The 24,499-nt window shown below is 43.2% G+C and overlaps 1 protein-coding gene across 1 annotated transcript in view; it reads left to right on the forward strand.

The window, feature by feature from the left end:
• Window positions 1-16,476, forward strand: part of MMP9 (matrix metallopeptidase 9) — a 30,800-nt gene extending 14,324 nt beyond the window's left edge. The window contains exons 8-13 of the mRNA XM_089673434.1: window positions 546-701; window positions 4,654-4,864; window positions 5,315-5,448; window positions 6,999-7,149; window positions 9,480-9,583; window positions 16,005-16,476. Of these exons, the coding sequence (XP_089529560.1) occupies window positions 546-701; window positions 4,654-4,864; window positions 5,315-5,448; window positions 6,999-7,149; window positions 9,480-9,583; window positions 16,005-16,117 (869 nt within the window). The 3' untranslated portion in view covers window positions 16,118-16,476. The remainder of the gene's footprint in view (window positions 1-545; window positions 702-4,653; window positions 4,865-5,314; window positions 5,449-6,998; window positions 7,150-9,479; window positions 9,584-16,004) is intronic.
• Window positions 16,477-24,499: the final 8,023 nt, after the last annotated feature.

Here is a 24,499-nt window from a genome sequence, read left to right on the forward strand (position 1 = left end):
ATGTAGTTTTTCTGAAACTTGAAGCCTATAGTAAAGCACAGAAAGTAAAAAAAAAATGGGTAAAATGCTCATTACATCTGGGTGGAGATGTGATTCTGCATTACTTACCTTCCACTGGCTCCAGACAGCTCTGGTGCTGTCCTCCTCTCCCTCCTACACTCTAGGCTGTGGGTGGTCCATAGGAGTGTGACCAAGACTGGGAGCACCATAGAGAAGAGTTTTCTTGGGACTGGTTGCACTGTTCGAGGAACCTTGGTAGAATGAGGAATAACAAGTACTGCACCATATTCCTATACCCCAGGGCAATAATTAGTATTTAACCCCTGCAGTATGGGGGGGGGGGGGAACTGCAAAGGTAGTTCACTTGTTACAGTCTAAAATCTTGCTACGGTTTATTATAAACTGATCACCTGCTATGGATTACTATTTGCACATCTCCTATGCTCTGCACTGCCATATAGAATAAATCGGAATGATATGAGCGATCTTGTGATCTGACACCCGGATTTAATTGTCATTTTCTTATAATGATTCATTTCACACAGGTTACAGCCTTTTCCTGGTGGCAGCACATGAATTTGGCCACGCATTAGGCCTGGATCACAGCAGTATCCAAGATGCTCTAATGTATCCCAACTACAAGTATGAGAGCGACTTCCATCTTCACTCTGATGACATTGAAGGGATCCAGTATTTGTATGGTGAGGAATATAATTTGCCCTGAAGAACCCAGAAATGCCATTTATTTTCTTTGTTTATCCTGATTTAGATTATTAGGGCATAAAAGGTCACTGGCAGTGATTAAAATCTCATTTTCTCTCACTTCTAAAAGATTTTTGATGATAGCCGTGCTGTTGCCTGGTAACCTGTGAGTGCGGGCTGACATTGAAAGAAACCGGAAAGCCAAGGACATTGCTAAGTGATGAGAGGGGTGAAAGACTTAGGACTGTAATTAGAAAACACCTGACAGCTTGTGCACAACAGAAAACTACTATTTAAAGCTGACTTATCACCTTTACCAAATGGCAAAGGACTTTCACCCTGACTCAAAGCCATCGAGTCACTAGCACAGACAGAGCTTTCACTATTACGCTCAAACGGCCTGAAGAATAGTGGTGTGATCATGCATGCAAACTCCAGATGCCAAGCAATTTTATACAGCATGTGCAGAAACATGTACACTAGTAGTGCCTGGGCATACTTTTATATACCCAGCAGACATGTCCCTTTCCCCTTCCTTGCAGTGCTGTCCTTAACTTATAAGAAATAGCAATGCGGATGCAATCAGAGAATTATTATTTCTTTGCCCGCTATGATAAAGATGTCCGGACCAAGTGGTATCATCTATCTTCATTACTTTGGAGTTTTTTGCCAACGGAAATTGCTTTGTCTCTCCAATCTAAGCGTTGAAAGTGTGATCTCTGTAACTTACAGTTGTGATGAGATAGCGATAACTCCAATCTTAGTTGAATAACACAGGCAGTGACTCGATCTGATGACACCTTGTAGATCTTGTGAAGTTTATTCTATAAACTGAGAGAATCTTACAATGAACTTCGGATGGGTCAGAAGATCAGAATGTGATCTACTTCATGACATGAGGCTTGAAGCTGAAATGCCTTACTGGGAAAAGGGGTGGGCTATCTATACAGCATGAACTAAACCAAAGGAAAGGGAGGAGCAGAGACAAAATACAAGAACACTTAAAGGCATATGACAGTCATGTGAAACATGACAGAAATGGTAACAGTCAGCATTCAAGTATTTTTTTCAGTATAAGTGATTTTTTTCATTTAGGAAGTGGAAATGTCATTGGCATCCTCCCACTTCTGATCCGCAGGGGTTGTACCAGCAGAACTTCCTCCCGTCATCAGTTTTCACAATAGTTCACATAGTCGAAGGTTCAAAAAAAGCCAAAAGGCCATCAGGTTCAATCAAAAGACAAAAATGAATACGCTAAAATCCTCAAAACATTAAACTCAATGTTGATCTAGAGGAAAGCTGAAAAATCTTATAAAGCTTGGTCTAATATGCTGAGGCTCTTCCTGAACCCCGAGTGCATTTGGATTCTACCTGAATGAACAATCTACGGTGTTAATTCTTATAAATATTAATAGCCAGCTGTATTTTGGGTGTTTAGAAACATTTTCTTGAAGCAATTAATGGAGATGACTAGAACTGTCTCCTGAGAAAATCTGTTTCACATTTTCATGGCTCTTACTGTAAAGAAGCCTTTCTGTATGTGAAGGTGAAACTTCCTTTTATCCAAAGTGTCCCCTTGTCTTTTGCAATGACCTAAAAGCTGAACTCCAGGGTAAGCAAATTTTGACTAAATACAAGAGGCATTTTTATTCTTAGAGTGCTTTGTGTATTCCCTCCAGATCTGTGCAGAAATACAGTGGGACTTTGCCTCTGTGTAGGAGCTTCCTGTAATAAAGACCGGTCACTGCTGTTCTTTCTCTTTGTGCATGGTGACTGGTCTTGTATCCGCCCCCTTCTTGTATTTTTCTGCCAGCAGCTTGTAGTAGGAGGGCCTGCTGGATACCTCCCATGGCTCTGCTGTCTACAGGCTTTTATAATCCACAAAGTGGATTTTTTGACTCGGTAGCTATTGAGGAATATATTTAAATGAAGTTTTTTTGCCCAGAGTTCAGCTTTAAGGTAGGAAATGATTCAGCTATCATAGTTTGGAGCTACCTGGCCTTTTCAGGCTCAGCAAAGCCTCGGTAAACCATTTAAAAACAAGGAATACTGATGCTGAGTAAAGTAACATGAGGATATCTGGATAAGAGAAGTCGCTAATCAAGGGAGCACGGACGGACTGACAACTCATGGGGCCCCCGGGCAATAGGGGATCATGGGGCCCCTGTGTCCTTGCCCAAACTCAAAAAAGCCTATGAAAAAGGTACCAGGGGCATCTCATGGGGTCCCCTACTGACCCCGGGCCCTCAGGCAGTGCCCGAGTTTCCAAATGGTCAGTCCGCCCCTGCAAGGGAGGCAAGCTCACTGCTGATGATTATGACAGAATAACCCCTTCCCCCCCAACAAACACTCAGTCCACCCGTGAGAATAAATTGGTGGTTTATTTGGCCTTCATCTGTAGAATTTATAAAAATAGGATGCATGTTATTGAATTTTGTCATTTTTCTAACCTTGACAATACGTCACATTGATGTTTTTTTTTTATTGTTGTGTAGTTTCTTTTATATTCATCTTTTTATATGTGTGCATGAAGTCATCATCTAAGCACATATGAATGTCAATGACAGTGTGAGCACAAAGCAGGCTCACTGAGCTTTTGAGATCTTTCCTGCAATCTCAAACTACAGATTGGTTTTGAATGGTCACCTGCAGAATAGGATTTGTCATAAAGGTACAACCAAGGGAAAGCTATTTTTTTTTTTTTTATAGTTCTTTGGCATGAAATATGGCTAATAGAGTCCATTTAGAATGAAATCACAAAACATAATATTTTATATTCAGTTTATGCAGAATGATATTTGGTGCAAGGCAGATTATTATGATCAACTGCAATGTGCAGTTAGACTGCCCGTTAGAGTTGTCACCTCATCCCTTTAAACCCGAACACATATTAATTACTCGGGTTCTAAGGCTAATTTAATGCAGATAAGGCACTAAATGATTTTAATTACCACCTTAATCAGCCAAAGAACCTGTGTCATTAATATGTGTTCGGTGTTAAAGGGAGGAGATGGCAGCCCTACTGCCTGTAGATAGTAGAGAATGGTCAGATGTGTAGCAAAGCAAGGAAAAAACACTTTTTTCTCTATCTGTCACCACATTCAAAAATATGCTTACCAAAATGATTATTTCCATCTTCACCGGGTGTATGAATATATTTGCTGCTGCCCAAAGATATGCTATTGTGGCTGTTTTCAGGGACTAATTCCTATTTAGGTGTACCTTCAAATCAACATGGGGGCAGGCTATGGACATACAAGTGTTTATATATTCCTAACAAGAAGTAAATTAACTTAAACTTAAATTAAAAAAGCAGTCACTGACCTCTTTAGCTGCAGGAACTGTGAACTAATTCATCCTCAAAGTTCACAGCAGAAGTGATAACGTCTTTCAAGCTGTTGTCATAGCATCTCAGCTATCCCTGTTTTCCTTCTCTCTCACTGCGCTGGAGTTCGAGAGGAGGAAAAGATGAGTTGATGAGAAAATGATATAAAGGACTTCAGCACTTCTTCTGTGAAACTGGAGAATGAATTGCTCCATAGTGCCTAAAGCTACAGAGGCTGGTGAGGGCTTGTTTTAAAGCTCAAGCTTAATGTATATTATCTGGCTACAGGTTCACATTAACTCAAAGCAACTGTCCAGATGTCACCATTCGGTAGTTCAGAGCAGTGAGTGGAAAATGATTGCGTGTTGGTTTATTTACTTTGCACATTGTTTTATACCTTTTTAAATAAGCCTCCAATTATTTCTTGTAAGGTTGTTTAAGGAATGCATTCAGTAGAAAACTCGGCAGAAAAAAGGTAAACTGCTGCCCGTTGTCACCTCCTATACATCTATGATATATTGCAGCACAGCAGAGCAAGTCATTGTGATTAATTACAAAACATATTGCAGACAGTAGCAGACTAAGAGAGGTGGAACATTATGATTAACTGTTTTATACATTTTTAGGTGCTGGGACTGGTCCAGATCCTTCTCCACCAAAGCCCACCAAGAAACCCAAAACAACAACTCCTTCACCCACCACCACTGCTACACCAACTACCACTGAAAGTGTGGAGCCCTCCGATTCCCCAGTAGACCCAACACAAGACCCCTGTAAAGTGAAGGAATTTGATGCCATTGCAGAATTACAAGGGGAGCTCCACCTCTTTAAGGATGGGTAAGAGGAGCTGAAAATAAGGTGTACTGTACAAAAATCCCGAGAGGGCCTTAAGCCAGTCATAGATGCTCAGCAGGAACTGGCCGAGATTTGAATCATGTATGGGCAGGCTGAATGTACCCAAGTTGATTGATCGATCAACTTGGATACAACCAGACTGTTGGATTTTACGTGCGATTATTGCCAGTGGCTATTAGAGCCTCTTGCAGTAATCATTGTGTTCTCCCATTGGGGAAGCACACTCATCCCCCCCCCGCTGGGAGAACACAACAATGGCTCCACGGGTGGGATTCCCACATCAACACTGACTGTGTTGATGGTAGAATCAAGTCATTTTCTTTACAGCAACCCGTGGTTGCAGGAAAGAAAGGTGCCCCATCTATGGCTGGCTTGACACTTTATAGATGATGTTTTTTGGATTCCCTATCACTCAGTATATCGTTTTTTTAGATTGTACTGGAAACTACCAGCCAGTGGGCCCCCTAAGTCTTCAAAGAAAATCTCAGACACTTGGCCTGAACTTCCTGCCAATATTGATGCAGCATTCCAGGACCCCCAAAGCAAGAAGATTTTCTTTTTCTCAGGTAATAATTATGTATAAAACAGTGGCAAGACTTGACACTTGACAGTCCAGTACTGGTTAATTAGCAATGCAAAATGTTGATATCAGACCAATCTTCTATAAGTATGTCATTAGATGGCCACTTATGGACAGAGAAAGCTGCCCAAAATTTCTTTGTAGGGAGGGCTCTGCAACATATTTAGCCATTTTCAGTGATGGTCAAATTTGGCATGATATGTGGTCAACCACACGTGATGTAGATGACAAAACAAATGATATCATAAAGCCTCATGCAAGAGCCAACAATCCAATCAATAATTATGCAGTAGAACAGGAAAGTCAGTAGTAGCCCAAACACCTTTGAACCTTTCCTGCCAAGAATTGGGAAGCGTATGGACACTTGTAGTCTCAGGCTTCTCAAGCTTGCTCTAGAAGTATAGTATTAAAAAATCAGTGGGTGGTATATCACTAAATTACAGTGATGTATGGGGGTTTAGTAATTTCTTCTTCAAGGTATATATTCCAGGATTCTTGGTGATCTGAGTGAGAAGCAGGGGCGGACTGACCATTTGGAAACTCGGGCACTGCCGAGGGCCCGGGGTCAGTAGGGGGCCCCATGAGATGCCCCTGGTACCTTTTTTCATAGGCATTTTTGAGTTTGGGCAAGGACACAGGGGCCCCATGATCCCCTATTGCCCAGGGACCCCATGAGTTGTCAGTCTGCCCCTGGTGAGAAGTATGACAAAGATCCATCCTGCACAGGGGCGGACTAACCATTTGGAAACCCGGGCACTGACCGAGGGCCCAGGGTCAGTAGGGGGCCCCATGAGATGCCCCTGGTACATTTTTCATAGGCTTTTTTGAGTTTGGGCAAGGACACTGGGGCCCCATGATACCCTATTGCCCGGGGGGCCCCATGAGTTGTCAGTCCGCCCCTGATCCTGCGGTATATGTAATATGAGGAGAACAGAAAACACATGTTGCTCACTTGCTCATTCCAAGTTTAATTTGAGCTTGCTGGTTGTTAGTCTTCTGAAGTCACACTACAAATCATCAGAGCTCACCCTAGCTGCAGCCTAGTAATAGCATTACTGGAAGGTTTATTCATTTACTTGCTACATATAATCCAACATTTCTAAAGCCACCAGTGTCAAAATTAGGTTCCTACCCTCCATTACCAGAAACTCTGCCCAGTTCAGAATTTTTTGGCAAAAACAATACTCTCACTAAAACAGGCCCTTCATGTGCACAATCATGACTGCTCTATCAGTAGGTAGACATGGGAAGTTTACAAGATAATTTAAAAATATGTTTTCATATTGTTTGATTGCCAAATACATGATATTGAAAAACTATTATTAGGATTTTTAGTAAGGTAGAAAGTTAGTATAGAAAAGTGACCTGTACCAACCCAACAAATGGTCATGTTTTATCATTCAGATACTGCTAAAAATCTGCTTTCATGTATGTGTAATTCCACTTTAATTTATGGCTCCACTTTCTTATTGAAGATGTTACTGATATCTGAAACCTAGTATTGTGTGGTACAAGTAAGTGTGACTTTTTTTGCAGGACGCAAATTCTGGCAGTACACAGGAAGCAGTGTTTTGGGTCCACGGAGTCTCGATAAGCTGGGCTTTGGCAAAGATGTGGATAGAATCTTGGGCGCTATTACCCGGGATAATGGGAAAGTCCTGTTATTCAATGGTGATAGATACTGGAGGTAAGGCCGCAAGAAAAATTGGGACTTAAAGTAAACCTACACCAGGAGTGATTCTTGATCTACATCTGAAAATGCTAATTGTTTGGCTACTTTGAGTTTTAATATTTTCAGTCACTGCTCCCTGATTTGCAGTTCTACACATTGGCTGTAATTTAATTCTGCTTCGTCTCATACAAATCTATAAGTTGGACGACTCACTAAAAACAATGCACTTCCTGTCTGGTTTAGGTATCCTCCCAAGAGTTGTCAACAGAGAGGTACAGACATTTGAACGGAGACAGTGAGTGCTCCCTTTAGACTGGCCATACACTATACAATTTTCTGTCCAATTTCTGCCCAATTTCCTTTAGATTTACCTTCAACTATGTATTGCAAGGGCTTGCATAATTGGATACAGTTGAAAGCAGGGGTGGACTGACCATTTTGAAACTCGGGCACTACAGTAGAATAGGAAAGTCAGTAGTAGCCCATCTTTGAACCTTTCCTGCCAAGAATTGGGAAGCGTATGGACACTTGTAGTCTCAGGCTTCTCAAGCTTGCTCTAGAAGTATAGTATTAAAAAATCAGTGGGTGGTACATCACTAAATTACAATGATGTATGGGGGTTTAGTAATTTCTTCTTCAAGGTATATATTCCAGGATTATCGGTGATCTGAGTGAGAAGTATGACAAAGATCCATCCTGCGCAGGGGTGGACTGACCATTTGGAAACCCGGGCACTGCCCGAGGGCCCCGGGGTCAGTAGGGGGCCCCATGAGATGCCCCTGGTACCTTTTTCATAGGCTTTTTTGAGTTTGGGCAAGGACACAGGGGCCCCATGATCCCCTATTGCCCGGGGGCCCCATGAGTTGTCAGTCCGCCCCTGGTTGAAAGTGTTGTTTAGATTTGACCTCATATTATATGGTTTTTCGTAAATCTAAAGCAAAATTCTTAAGCAAATTGTGTAATGTATGGCCAGCCTTAGACTGGTTTGACCTCCTATTATATGGTTTTTGGTAAATGTAAAACAAAAATCCCAAGAAAATTGTATATTGTATGGCCAGCCTTATGCAGGCCATAGATGGGTCGAAAACCGGCCGTTTTTTTAACAAAAAAAGGAAAAATCGGTCGTTCAATAGGCCGATGTTACCACCAACTGAAAAAAAAATTGTCCGATTTTCGTCCCGTCTACAGCCGGCATTTAATTACTTCTGTCCCTTGCAGAGAGCTCCGCTATTATATTTGACATGAAAAAGTATAGCGGTTGCAACAATGTATCTATTTGTATTTCAGATACAGATGTTTTTATTCAGATACAAATAGATACATTGTTGCAACCGCTATACTTTTTCATGTCAAATATAATAGCGGACTGGAATTCTTATTCTTTTTCTTCTTCTATTTCTTCTATTTCTTCTTCTATTTCTTTTTCTTCGTCTTTTCTACTTCTTCTGTTTCTTCTTCTATTTCTTCTTCTTCTATTTCTTTTGCTTCTTCTTCTATTTCTTCTTTTTCTTCTTCTTGCAGGTCACGGCTCATGCACAGATTTTTTATCGGTAAAAAGATTGGCTGATTTGCCCATCATTGCCGCGAAAATCGGCCGATTGGCAAAATCGGACGATTTTTTTCCAACTTTACCGATAAAAAAAAATGTGCCAAAATCCCAAAAAACGGCCGACCTATTAACCCACTAACAATCCAAAAATTGTCCGATTTTTTTTTTTTGCTGCATTAGTCTGGCCATACACTATACAATTTTCTTGAGAATTTTGCTTTAGATTGACCAAAAACCATATAATAGGAGGTCAAACCCAAACAACATTTTCAACTGTATCCAATTAGGCAGCTCTTGCACTACATAGTTGAAAGTAAATCTAAAGGAAATTGGACAGAAATTTGTAAGAAAATTGTATAGTGGCTAGCCTTAGTGTCTATTCTACAAATCTGAAATCCATTGAGCCCCTAGTGTCCCGGTGTGAGTTGGCAACGCTGCCTGCACAGAAATCCCAAGCAGAGTTGTCAGCCCTGCCCAAGTTCTCTCCTTATGAACTACAGAACACCTCCCCCCTCTCACCTCCATATCATAGGCCTTTAACATAGTTGGTTAAAACAGGTTGTTCATACTGAGGATTGATAGAGGCCAACATAAAGCTAGTAAACACAGTGATAACTTCTGTGGACCCACATATGGAAAATGGCCATTACATGTAATAATCATGATCTGTAGTTGTAGCCCAAAAAAATGCAAACATTTTTAGTGACACCACTGTTATTTATTGCAAACGTGCATTATTTGTATGTAAGTTGTCAAAGCCCAAAAAGACTGTTTAACTAATGTTTTCTTTTAACAGGCTTGATGTGAAATCTCAGACTGTGGATAAGGGTTACCCACGCAACACAGATGATGACTTTGCTGGTGTTCCCAGTGATTCTCACGACATCTTTGTGTACAAAGGTAAAGATCAGTATAGGAACATTCTAACAAATGTATAATGCAGCAGACATTTGGTGACACTGCCAACCAATCAGGATTCAGCAATCCTATTTGACAAGCTAGAAAATTAAGTTGCCATGCAGTTGGTTGCTCACTACTATGTTTCCATTAGTCTAAAAAAAATCTACATTCTAGACAGGGGCGGACTGACAACTCATGGTGCCCCCGGGCAATAGGGGATCATGGGGCCCCTGTGTCCTTGCCCAAACTCAAAAAAGCCTATGAAAAAGGTACCAGGGGCATCTCATGGGGCCCCCTACTGACCCACAGCCCTCGGGCAGTGCCCGAGTTTCCAAATGGTCAGTCCGCCCCTGATTCTAGAGCTTACACAGAGCTATGGACGCCTTCACTGGCCCCATTTACCAATGCTGGGCCAACCAGGAGAAACCTAGCAGTGTCACATTGGAGAAGTGGTACTGTGGTTTTCATATCACAAGCATAGAGCCCCTTCCATTCTGCCTGTCACATGCGCTTCTGCAGTCTGCATCTCTGAGATGTTGAATATATTGATGTTAAGCTAGACCACAACTGGACCAGAAAGTGTATACCAGGGGTGGACTGACCATTTGGAAACTCGGGCACTGCCCGAGGGCCTGGGGTCAGTAGGGGGCCCCATGAGATGCCCTTGTACCTTTTTCATAGGCTTTTTTGAGTTTGGGCAAGGACACAGGGGCCCCATGATCCCCTATTGCCCGGGGGCCCCATGAGTTGTCAGTCTGCCCCTGGTGTATACTTTTGTTTAGAATAATGAACTGGTTCAGTTCAGGTATATACCCTGCAAGGACATTGTAGATTCTTACCTGTAGACATCAAGAGAGGCCATATCATTAAAGTAGAAGTCAGAGCTATACAGTAACCCCACCTTTGAAATGCTGTCTCCCATTGCTCTCATATTCCCTGAACAGAGCTTCTTATAATTGCAAAGTAAACACCTTTTTTGTAAGTTTTTTTTTTCAAGCAGTCATGTGACTACAAAGCTCCAATGGGTGCGTTTGTCTGTGCTGTAGGTGGGCGGTAACTCTTTAAGGGCCAACAAAGCCTTAGTGCTATGCATGTGGGTGGGCAGACATAAATCCTTGAAGGATTCAGCAATGTTGTTGGACCTGCCTAGACAGGGACACTCACCAAAGCTTTCAGGTCATGTGACCACTCAGAAAAAGAATAAAAACAGGTATATGCATTGAGATTTATTACAAGCTGCATGCAGCAGATTTTAGAGCAGTTGGGAGGCAACCTTTAAATGGGGGGGGGGGGGGTTATTACATAGCCCTGCCTTTCTGAAAGAGGTGGGAGTGCTCAGATAGGAAGCTCTGCTTGTTAAACTCATAGGACCGGCTGTATTAGGAAAGAAACTGCTAGGAAAAGGTTTGAGCCAATCACATGAGCGGAAAATGTAATTTCTGGGGGCATTCTGTACATAAGCATTGTACAGCCCATGGTGTTACTACAGTTGCAAAAACATTTGACTTTTCTGATGGTAAAGATAATGTAATTCACGGGTGTCAAACTGGTGGCCCTCCAGCTGTTGCCAAACTACAAGTCCCATGAGGCATTGCAAGATTGACAGTTACAAGCATGACTCCCAAAGGCAGAGGCATGATGGGACTTGTAGTTTCCCAACAGCTGGAGGGCCACCAGTTTGGCACCCCTGATGTAATTGGTATCAAATTAGAAAATTGTTTCTGCAGCGTTTATATATCACTTTTAAAATAAAAGTAGAGTTTTCCTTTAAAGGATGATCCTAAAATTAAGAGAACCTGCAAAATCTATACGGTAACCCCACTTTTTTGCAGTCCACGAAAAACTGCCATAAAGTCCAAGACATAAATAAATGCATCAATAACAAAACAAAATCAATTGGAAATGCGACTATTTTAATTTTTTTATTTGACCTAGTTTGTGCCTCTTGTAAAATACCTGTACAATAGCACACAGACTGGGAGAAAGAAGGGCAAGAGTAGGGGGTTTGCTGCATGAGATGGCAAGGAATATGCTGACAGGAGGACAGATCAGAAAGATGACCTTATCAGTTTGTTGCTGCTCCTTTGTCCAATCACAGGCTGGGAGGCAAGGAAATGAGCTAGTTGTGTTGCTTAACTGCAGTAGAGAAAAGTCATGTCACCAGGCTTTCTAAATATCAGGAATGAATGGACCAAAATACCAATCCTTTGGAATAAAACAGAGCCAATGTGTGTATTTTCTTGCCATTTATTATTAGAACAGGTATTTATATAGTATTTATTTATTTCAGGTACTTATATAGCATTGTCAATTTACGCAGCACTTATATATTATATATATTGTACATTCACATCAGTCCCTAACCAGTCTAAGGCCCCTAACCCACATTCATACATACACACACCAGGGCCAATTTATACAGGATCCAATTAACCTACCAGAATGTTTTTGGAGTGTTGGAGGAAACCGGAGTAACCTTAGGAAACCCACACAGGAACAGGGAGAACATGCAAACTCCAGGCAGGTGGTACCGTGGTTGGGATTCAAACCAACGACCCTAGTACTGCCTGGCTGAAGTGCTAACCATTTAACCACTGTACTGACATCTTACATAGTACTTTTACATTCCCATCAATGCCTGTCCTCAAGGGGCTTACAATCTAAAGTCCCTTTTTTGCTGTTATTTCTAACAGGTATTTATATAGTACTGACAATTCATACAGTGCTTTACATACTGTACATTCACATCAGTGCCTGCCCTCAAGGGGCCTACAATCTAAAAATCCCTTTTTTGCTGTGATTTCTTACAGACATTTATATAATACTGGCAATTCATGCAGTGCTTTACATACTGTACATTCACATCAAACGCTGCCCTCAAGAGCTTACAGTCAGGGCTGCTGTCAACATAAGGGTGCTTAGGCAGTTGCCTTAGGGAGCCAGAATAGAGGGGGCGATAAAATCCGAATCCCCAGTCACTTGCTGGCGATTCGTAGTTTTAATATACATTTCTTCCATTCCCTAATGCTGTGCCCTCTCTCCTACCAGGTGCAGCATGGAAGTTTTAGTTTGCCGAACTTGTCAGCAGCGTAGACAGTGAGGGGGAAGCGGGGAATGCATTACCCTGCCCCCTCATTACACACTGCTGTTTAGTGGCAATATAGCACAGTTCAGTTTTCAATGCTGTGTCACATCATTCATGCTGAGCGCCCATCACATTATGGGCGCAACGTGAAGGAGGTACCAGTGTGGCTGTAGACAGTGAGGGGATGTGGTAAAAGGGGAGGAGGTGGTGGTGGCACAGTGGAGGGGGGTGTCAAAATGCACCTTTGCCTGTGTAGACAAAAATCCTTGCAGTGGCCCTGCTTACAGTCTATGGTCCCTAGCACACATGTACATTCACCGGCCACTTTTTTAGGTACACCTTGCTAGAGCCAAGAAAATATCCCCCACACCATTACCAGCCTGAACCATTGATACATGGCAGGTTGGATCCATGCTTTCATATTGTTTACACCAAATTCTGAACCTACCATTTGAATGTTGCAGCAACCAGTCTGTTGTTTGTCCTCTGAACTCTGACATTAACAAGGCATTTTCATCCACACAACAACCTTTCACTGGACATTTTCTCCTTTTCGGACCATTCTCTGTAAACCCTAGAGATGGTTGCGTGTGAAAATCCCAATAGATCAGCAGTTTTTAAACTACTCAGACCAGCCTGTCTGGCACCAACAACCATGCAACGTTCAAAGTCACTTAAATCCCCTTTATGATGCTCAGTTTGAACTTCAACAAGTCACCACATCTAGATGTCTAAATGCATTGAGTTGCTGCCATGTGATTGGCTGATTAGCAATTTGTGTTACCAAGCAATTGAACAGGTGTACCTAATAAAGTGGCTGGTGAGTGTACAGTACCATGGCCAAATGACCTACCAGCATGTCTTTGGAATGTGTGGGCAGAAACCCTTGCAAACACATTGAGAACATGCATACTCCATGCAGATAGTGTCATGGTTGGAATTTGAACCAGAGACTTCAGTCCTGCAAGGTAGAGGTGCTAACCACTAAGCCACTGTGCTTGCCTTGGAGTATGGCTTTAGAGCAGGGGTCTACAAATAGTCTAAACAAAGGGACAGTTTCCTGTCCTTCAAACTTTAGGGGGGCTGGACTGTGGTCAGTGGGAGTAGAAAATATCCTGACTTGGGAGTAAACAATACCCCGTGATTAGTACTAGTGGGAGTAATAGTGCCCCGTCTTTGTTACTAATGAGAGGAATAGGGCCCCATCATTGGTATCAATGGTAAGAATCGTGCAACATCATTGGTGTCAGTGGGAGGAATAGTGCTCCATCGTTGGTATCAATGGTAGGAATAGTGCAACATCATTGGTGTCAGTGGGAGGAATAGTGCCCCATCATTGGTATCGATGGTAGGAATCGTGCAACATCATTGGTGTCAGTGGGAGGAATAGTGCCCCATCATTGGTATCGATAGTAGGAATCATGCAACATCATTGGTGTCAGTGGGAGGAATAGTGCCCCATCATTGGTATCAATGGTAGGAATAGTGCAACATCATTGGTGTCAGTGGGAGGAATAGTGCCCCATCATTGGTATCAATGGTAGGAATTGTCAACATCATTGGTGTCAGTGGGAGGAATAGTGCCGCATCATTGGTATCAATGGTAGGAATCGTGCAACATCATTGGTGTCAGTGGGAGGAATAGTGCCCCATCATTGGCATCAATGCTAGGAATCGTGCAACATCATTGGTGTCAGTGGGAGGAATAGTGCCCCATCATTGGTATTAGTGGGAGGAATAGTGCCCCATCATTGGTGTCAGTGGGAGGAATTGTGCCCCATCATTGGTATCAATGGTAGGAATAGTGCAACATCATTGATGTCAGTGGGAGGAATAGTGCCCCATCATTGGTATCAATGGTAGGAATAGTTTAACATCATTGGTGTCATTGGGAGGAATAGTGCCCCATCATTGGTATCGATGGTAGGAATAGTGCAACATCATTGGTGTCAGTGGGAGGAATAGTGCCCCATCATTGGTATCAATGGTAGGAATCGTGCAACATCATTGGTGTCAGTAGAAGGAATAGTGCCCCATCATTGGTATCGATGGTAAGAATCGTGCAACATCATTGGTGTCAGTGGGAGAAATAGTGCCCCATCATTGGTATCAATGGTAGGAATAGTGCAACATCATTGATGTCAGTGGGAGGAATAGTGCTCCATCATTGGTATCAATGGTAGGAATAGTGCAACATCATTGGTGTCAGTGGGAGGAATAGTGCCCCATCATTGGTATCAATGGTAGGAATAGTGCAGCATCATTGGAGTCAGTGGGAGGAATAGTGCCCCATCACTGGTATCAATGGTAGGAATAGTGCAACATCATTGGTGTCAGTGGGAGGAATAGTGCCCCATCATTGGTATCAATGGTAGGAATCGTGCAACATCATTGGTGTCAGTGGGAGGAATAGTGCCCCATTATTGGTATCAATGGTAGGAATCGTGCAACATCATTGGTGTCAGTGGGAGGAATATTGCCCCATCATTGGTATCAATGGTAGGAATAGTGCAACATCATTGGTGTCAGTGGGAGGAATAGTGCCCTATCATTGGTATCAATAGTAGGAATCGTGCAACATCATTGGTGTCAGTGGGAGGAATAGTGCCCCATCATTGGTATCAATGGTAACAATCGTGCAACATCATTGATGTAAGTGGGAGGAATAGTGCCCCATCATTGGTATCAATGGTAGGAATAGTGCAACATAATTGGTGTCAGTGGGAGGAATAGTGCCCTATCATTGCTATCAATGGTAGGAATAGTGCAACATCATTGGTGTCAGTGGGAGGAATAGTGCCCCATCACTGGTATCAATGGTAGGAATAGTGCAACATCATTGGTGTCAGTGGGAGGAATAGTGCCCCATCATTGGTATCAATGGTAGGAATCGTGCAACATCATTTGTGTCAGTGGGAGGAATAGTGCCCCATCATTGGTATCAATGGTGGGAATCGTGCAACATCATTGGTGTCAGTGGGAGGAATAGTGCCCCATCATTGGTATCGATGGTAGGAATCGTGCAACACCATTGGTGTCAGTGGGAGGAATAGTACCCCATCATTGGTATCAGTGGGAGGAATAGTGCCCCATCATTTGTATCAGTGGGAGGAATAGTGCCCTATTGTTGCTGACAGTGGAGGAAATAACGCCCCAAGGACCAGATAAAAGCAAGCAAAGGGCCACATCTGTCCCCCGGGACGCAGTTTGGAGACCACTGCTTTAGAGTATAATAACTTGTCCTGAACTCTAAGGAATTTAATGTTTATTTGAAGGATAATTTTTGCTCATGTAATCTTTACATCACTTGCAAACTAACATGTTTCCCTCTTGCAGGTAAATACTACTTCTGCCAAGACCAGTTCTTCTGGCGCATGACATGGCGCAAGCAAGTGGAAAAGGTCGGATACGTGAAATACGACATTGTCCGCTGTCCAGAGCAAAGTTAAAGCGGAAGCAAAAATGTGAAGAAGAGGAATGAGGAAAGGGTTAAACAAGCGGCACTAACCAGGATGGGAAGACTCTAGATGTGAACCTTCAATCCTGCCCCTTCTTCATTTCAGCCCTTACTTCTGTGGTTGGAAAAGGCAATTGTTACTGTTCAGGCACTGTAGACATGGTCTCCATGTTGCATATCCCCCCTAGGGAAGTGAATGTGTGTGTGTGTCCCCGGCCTGCCTGGCGCAGGCTTCCAGAGAGCAGTGTGACAGATGATGACTTGTGGCGCTAGTGAAATGCGACAAGGTGACCTTTCAGAGATTTCTTTAATATATTATTTGCTTTTCTAATAAATACTGTTCTTCCTTGACCTGTGCGGTTTCTGTTTTTATGCTATCTATAACCAGAGATGGGTTTATTGGGAGACGACTTTTGGGGAGATTCGTTCTGTTCCACTGCGTGATCTCACATGCATTAATGTGAAATGAGCACATATGTCAAAATGACATAATAAGGAGGCTGGTGTCACCGCCTGACCTGAAAGCCGCGCTTGTGGACAGGAAATACTGAAGATTTGTATACAGGGATGTAATTAGAAATCACAGAGCATCAATGCAAAATATTTATGGGACATCTTGTAACAATTAAATGTACCTCACTGTTAATTTTTTTTAACCTCCAGATACTTCCTATTGAGGATATATTGGTTTTAGTTCTGGGAGCTAGGCTGAAAAACTGCCAAAGCTTGCAACATTCTGACCTGCCTTGTTGCTAGGAAGTTGCTAAGAGACTCCTAGCTCTTACTGCTCACCTCCACTATCATAGGAGTGAGCTCTTGCTCTGATTCAAAATCCCCCCCCATATGTGTTTTCCCTCTTCTGATGTAGTAGCTCTGAGCTCAGTGTTCAAGAGATTGCTCCTGCGATAGCGGGGATGAACAGTAACCAATAGGTGTCTCTTAGCAGTGTCCTAGCAACAAGGCAGGATAGGATGAAGTAATATCTGGGAGTTTTTCAGCCAGGCTTCAGGAGGTATGTAAATGGCTAACACCTATAGCAAGAGCATTACTCAACTTTGGTCAAAGCTACACAATTTGTTTTTTTCTACAGGCACCCCTTACCTGGATAGTCAGATTTTGGTTTTGGTAATAATGAGCCTGGCAAAAGAGAGAGACAGGTTTTTATTCACATTATATTATATCATTATATTGCAAACAGCAAAAAACATTATTAATGTGAAAGTGTAGGCAAGCAGCAAAATGCAGCTGAAACGTTTGTCTGTGAACTGCCTTTTCTGGAAAATATTCAGAATTTTGGAGGGGAGAAACTGGTCCTGGAGGTGCCACTGGGCAGTACCTGAGCCACAGACTGCTTATTTCTGTGCTGTAGATCATGGTGGTAATTCTGCACGGGCAGAATAGAAAGCCTCAAAGTCTGTTCTGCTGGTTCATAATACCATTTATTGTACATTGGCCTCACTGTCCCCGACTACACACCCGAGATTCACCTAACCCCCCTCCCAAAACACAACCCAGGTTTACCTAACTTCCCCTCTAAAAAAATTCCAGATTTACCTACCCCGCTCAACATACTCCAGACTTACCTAACACCCCCTACATCATGCCACAGATTTACCTAACCCCCCCCCCCTCAACATACCCCAGATTTACCTTTCCCACTGCCCACAACACATCCCAGATTCACCTAACCCCCCTCCCAAAACACAACCCAGGTTTACCTAACTCCCCCTCTAAAAAAATTCCAGATTTACCTACCCCCCTCAACATACTCCAGACTTACTTAACACCCCCTACATCATGCCACAGATTTACCTAACCCCCCCCCCCTCAACATACCCCAGATTTACCTTTCCCACTGCCCACAACACATCCCAGATTTACCTAACCCCCCTCCCAAAACACAACCCAGATTTACCTAACTCCCCCTCCCAAAACACAACCCAGATTTACCTAACTCCCCCTCCCAAAACACAACCCAGATTTACCTAACTCCCCCTCCCAAAACACAACCCAGATTTACCTAACTTCCACTCCCAAAACACAACCCAGATTTACATAACCCCCCTCAACATACTCCAGACTTACCTAACACCCCCTACATCATACCACAGATTTACCTAACCCCTCCTCAACATACCCCAGATTTACCTTTCCCACTGCCCACAACACATACCAGATTTACCTAACCTCCCCCCCCTCCCCACATCATACTCCAGATTTACCTAACACCCCACAACACACCCCAGATTTACCTACCCCCCTACATCACACCCCAGATTTACTTACCTCTCCCACAACACACCCCAGATTTACCTACCCCCCCTACATCACACCCCAGATTCACCTACCTCTCCCACAACACATCCCAGATTTACCTACCCCCCTACATCACACTGCAGATTCACTTACCTCTCCCACAACACACCCCAGATTTACCTACAGCCCCCCAACACACCCCAGATTTAATTGCCCCCTTCCACAACACACCCCAGATTAACCTACCCCCCCCACAACACACCCCAGATTTACCTACCACACTTCCCAAAAAACGCACCCCACATTTACCTAATCCCCTACATTACACCCAAGATTCACCTACCTCTCCCACAACACACCCCAGATTCACCTACAGCCCCCCAACACACCCCAGATTTACCTACCCCCCTTCCACAACACACCCCATATTTACCTACCAACTTTTCCACAACACACCCCAGATCTACCTACCACCTTTTCCACAACACACCCCAGATCTACCTACCCCCCTCCACAAAACACCCTAGATTTACCTCACCCCTCTACATCATACCCCAGAGTTACCTAACCCCCCTACATCACAGCCCAGATTCACCTACCACCCTTCCCACAACACACCCCAGATTCACCTAACCCCTTCCCACACAACACACCCCAGATTTACAGTACCTACCGCCCCCCAACACACCCCAGATTCAGCTGTCCCCCCACAACACACCCCAGATTTACCTAACGTCCTACATGACACCCCAGATTCACCTACCCTCTCATAACACACCCCAGATATATCATGGTAAACCTGGATGGGGGGGAGCAAAAAAGGCACTAAGGTAATTTGTACCAGAGATGCCAAAAAATGTATTTGTCAGAAAAAAGGGGAAGGGGAAAGAAGTGCACCTGCAGGTCTGTGACAAATGCCACCATTAGTCTGTACACCCTAGTGATAGGGCAGCCAATGTGTGAATGAGGTGGGCTTGAAGTGGAGTTTGGGTCTAGGCATGTGGGGTAGGGGTAGGTGGTACTTCCTCCATTTTCCCCTCCTCATTGGGCACCAAAATATGGGTAACATAAGAGGCCTACCCCAGGGTGGGTTCTTCTGGGCTACGCTGGGCACCTTGGACAGGGTCACTGCCTTGCACATGGGGTACCTTTACTTGTGCCGTGCTCACCTATGCCCTGGGCCAGGGTGGAGGCCGCTTTCAGGGATAACCTAAACTTAAGGCGGACCTCCATTTCAGAGATGGACGTACACTGTGTACACTTGAGCAATGAACTGAACTCCGGTTACCTCTCTCAAGCCCATGTCAGTGCACACCACAACAGTCACTTGTTGCATTTAAGAGGGACACACTGAGCCGATGCCCGCTCAATCTGTCTGTATCTCCACTACCTCACTCCCAGTAACAGAATGGAATCCCGCTGTGCACCTAGTGCAAACTCCATGTGTGCACTGAAGTCTTTCTCTTCTGTACCTTTGCACAGTCTGGGAACTTCTGAACGCTGATCTACTTCTGTTGCTATGAGAGATGGACTGCCAGAGGAGATAATGCTGACAACAACTCCTTCCCACCTTTCACAGGTACATGACAGGATGCTTGTTAAACCTTCGTTACCCTTGGTAACCAATTGCTGTCTTCATACCCCAATGTGCCTACTGGCCCAGATTGGAAACCACGTGTGTGCCAGTTACTTGTACACATCCCTTTTGAATAACTTCAGACCAGGCATAGGCAGAGTTTCAAAAAGCTTTACTGAAGGTTTTTGGTATATACCTGTCTACCCTAGTCCCTTACTCAGGTTTTTGGCTGCCCCAGCATACCTGCTCAGGTGAAGCTCATAACAAGAGAAAGTCCATAGTGGCAGATCCCCAGAACTGGTGTCTTCTACATGTAGAAAAGCTTCAGGACATAAGTCTCCATTAGAATTGCATCGACCAGCACAGGTCACAGCCTGTGGGAACTCCATCTCTCTACCATGCGTGTGTGCCTGATCCAGACCTCTGTCGCTTTTTATAACACCACAGGACCAGTGGGTCGGCCCCAGGAAGCCCACAAAGACAACTTCGGGAGCAGTGGCATAAGGAATTAACCCTCTCCCTCCCAATTAGGGCAGCAACTCACTAACCACCATTAGGCAACCTGTCTACAGGCAGGTGAGCATTGTCAAAGATGATGAGAAGTGACTATGGGAGAATACACTGAGTGGTGGGAGAGCACGGTGTAGATCAGTAGTTGGGATGGATAGATGTAACTGCTGACTGCTGGAGACGATGGAGACAATAAGTTAAGAGACAATCTAATGAATTGAAAAGGTTTGTGCATGCTCTCTGCTCTTGGAAGACCGAGAATGGAGCAATCAACAGTCATGTGATCGCTCAGTTCTCAATCTTGGGAACAGCTGCAGCACCAAACCAATGCTGCAGCATGGAGATAAGTATGTGTGTTTGTTTTTTTTCTAATCTCACACTCCTCTTGTAGCCTCCGCCACTACTGACATAACTAGGTCCACACTCTGTCTTTGAGTGGAGGTAGACATCCTGCTAGAAGAGCAAGGGCTTGATTCCACAGAGTTGCGCCCAATGACTGGTTAGCTAATGACTGGTAGGGTAGTGATCAAGAAGCAACAAAGGGAGGTGAGAAAGCACATATCATTAGAATGAATGAAGCAGGAAGATGTTTTCACTGAAGCTTCTCAGCTATAGCTTCCACTCCAGCAAGTAAACAGCACTGTAGAGACATTACCAAATCTTACGTCAAATCTGGTGAAAGTAGTAGCCAGAGGCAGCAGTGCTTTAGATGACCGCGCACTTCAGATATGCAGCTGCGGGGCTACAGAACAGGAGTGCCTCGGCCAGGGGCAGACTGACAACTCATGGGGCCCCTGGGCAATAGGGGATCATGGGGCCCCTGTGTCCTTGCCCAAACTCAAAAAAGCCTATGAAAATGGTAACAGGGGCATCTCATGGGGCCCCCTACTGACCCTGGGCCCTCGAGCAGTGCCCGCATTTCCAAATAGTCAGTCTGCCCCTGGCCTCGGCATAGTCACATGTCAAAAAATGCACTTTATTTTTAAATTTGCACATTGAGATCCCATGTAGGGCGTGAGCTAAGAATCCAAGATTTACCCCAGACACAGTTACTTCTAGCTGTTTGCAGAACATAAGCAGAAAGAGCCTGTGAAAAGTTCCTCTTGTAGAGCAAATATATTGCTCTGTAACAGTGACAGATTACCAAATAGGCAAAGTAGGCTTTGGCCTATGGGTTCCATGCCATTTAAGCACCCCGTGACAACAGATCAAGATAAATTGTTTAGAAAAGATAAAAATAAAATGAATCAACTCAAAGAAACAAAACCTTTACATTACAGACTCGATAGAATAAATACAATATTAATGTAATGTACTCAACAACAACTTAAAGCAGAACTTTACCCATAACACTTTGATAACAATTAATGTTCCTCAACAAAAGAACATTCATTTCACATTATTAATTATGCTACCAAGATTAGTGTGTGCTGTAAATTGCTTTCAGCGTTGCTCCTGTTTCTTGCTGGAGTCCACCGTTTTGTTGAAACCCAGAGCAGTCCCTTCCTTACTGGAAACTTTCACCCTCTCCTTGGTCTCTAAAACTATATGTCACTTTCTTCAATTAAAATATGTATATTTTCAGCCTTGATTGTACAGTATGTCTTAGTTCAGAAGGAGGCTTACAGAAGCTTTACAGTGCTGAAGTTCATAGATCTGCCAGTGAAGGAGAAAAGAGAGAATATCAGGGAGATAAGACACTATCCTTGTAAGTTTAACTATTTTGTGTCTCCCTGGCAGCAGAGTTTGTCCTGTCACCTCTCCTGCTTTTCTTTTCTTCCTCCCTAATCTATGTTCCCTCTGCACAGTTTGTCTCATTCCTGTTGCTTTCTTCCCCCTTTAGCAACAGTAAATCTTAAACTGTCGGCTAATTGGCCTCTAGTCGCTCTGATTTTAGGTGCTGTGCCGAGAATAGAGAGCGACTGAGCATGTGCAGAGCAAGGTGAGACAATGCATTACTGGATTTTACACAATATAGGCACTTGTTGTTGATGTTTTATATACAGTTGCAAGAAAACGTATGTGAACCCCTTGGGATTACGTGGAATTTGCATGAATTGGGCATAAAATGTGCTCTGAACGTCATCTAAGTCACAACAATAGAAGAACACAGTCTGCTGAACATAATACTACACAAACATTAGATGTTGCCATGGTTTAATTGCACATAACACGTAAACATTCACAGTGCAGGGAGGAAAAAGTATGTGAACCTTTGGACTTAATAACTGGTTGACCCTCCTTTGGCAGCAATAACCTCAACCAAACGTTTCCTGTAGTTGCAGATCAGACCTGCACAACGATCTGGAGTAATTTTGGACCACTCCTCTTCACAAAACTGTTTCAGTGTAGCAATATTCTTGGGATGTCTGGTGTGAATCGCTCTCTTAAGGTCATGCCACAGCATTTCAATCGGGTTGAGGTCAGGACTCTGACTGGGCCACTCCAGAAAGCGTATTCTGTGCTGTTGCAGCCATTGTTTTGTTGAATTACTCGTATGCTTTAGGTCATTTCAACTGTAGCTATACCTGCAAAAGGTGCCAGCCTGAAGTGATCTTTCAAGACAGCGGGATCACATTACAGCTTGACTCTTAAAAGCTTGTCTTCTTTCAGCTGTCAGTTTGTAAAACATTTTGTAGCAACCTACATATGTGTAATGTATAGTAGTGATGGTCATCTCCATCTAGTGGCCGACGCGCACACTACTTAATTCAATGTTGTCCCGCTACAGAGCACGCATGAAAAACCTCTAAGGGGGTCCCCAAAGTTTTAACTGCCTAGGGGCCTCCACAGAGTTTAATCTCACTCTGCTCTGTGACTCACAGGAGGAACACACTCCTTCTTACCAGCAGGAATCGTAACTTCACAGCTATTTACATACAGGCGGCCCGCAAGCATGCAGGCAGCTGCCAACAGAATGTTATACAAATCAAAATATATATCACACAAATGTTTTAAACTTGTACATATCAAGGTAATAATAATATTTTATTGAGTTAAAATAACGATAGTTTCCTTTTAAGCAGGGACATAGAAGCATTTGATACAGCTTTTGACTCCCACAAAGCAGTACAGTGCAGGGTTGCCAGGTTCTGTTATGTAGGTTCTGTGGTTAATTAGATTTAGTCAGTGCCTTCCCACCCTTTAATCACACGCAGAACCTGTGCAATGAATATGTGTTAGTAATTAAAGGGATGAGTTGGCAAACATGCCACACTGTAGGAAGCTTTTTTGCCCCGGAGCTGCTGAATGGTTATGTGAATATCCTGTTCTCTAATCACAGTGATCAATGACCCCTTATTTCAAGTACAGCTGAGTAGCAGAAATTTCCATTGTATTTTCTAATGTGCCAAGGCTCAGCCAAATGGCCAGCATGTGGCAGATGTAGTGTACATAGATGTAGCCGGCATGACCCTAACTCTACATGACTAAATGCTCTCTTGAAATGTTCATTTTCCTAATCCAATAATCTGCATTGAATAAAAATAATAACTCTCATAAATTATAGCAAATGTCTTTTGATAAAAATAGCTGAGATTAATAATGACACTGAGCACTGATAATGACACTGAGCACTGATAATGACACTGAGCACTGACTGATTAAAAAGATTCATTTTAAATTATGTTATTTTTAAAAACAATAAATATGTAAAAAAGCAACATGCAGTTGTATGCCACTACACTGGGCTCAGGGCTGGTTCACAATATAGAAATGCAGTCCAGATGCATTCTGTTTCTGCATGCCTATTTGATGCATTTTTTAATGCGTTCCAGTGTGTTTTTGATGCGTTTTACCGCGTTTTAGTACAGTTCTGTGCAGAAAAAATGCAGCATGTTTTACTTTTTTTCTGCAACCGGAATGCACGGGAACTGCAAGCACTGATGTGAACTATTGCATTGACAGCCATAAAACCTACTTTCTGTGCATTTTGGATGCAGAAAAAAAGGAAATTAAATGCATATAGTGTGAACTAGCCCTCAGGATAACAAAGAAAATTAAAATATAAAATAATATATATATATATATATA

This window comes from Staurois parvus, unplaced genomic scaffold (assembly GCF_062004578.1).
Source record: "Staurois parvus isolate SC_StPar_1 unplaced genomic scaffold, SC_StPar_1.0 ptg000137l, whole genome shotgun sequence".
Classification (NCBI taxonomy): domain Eukaryota; kingdom Metazoa; phylum Chordata; class Amphibia; order Anura; family Ranidae; genus Staurois; species Staurois parvus.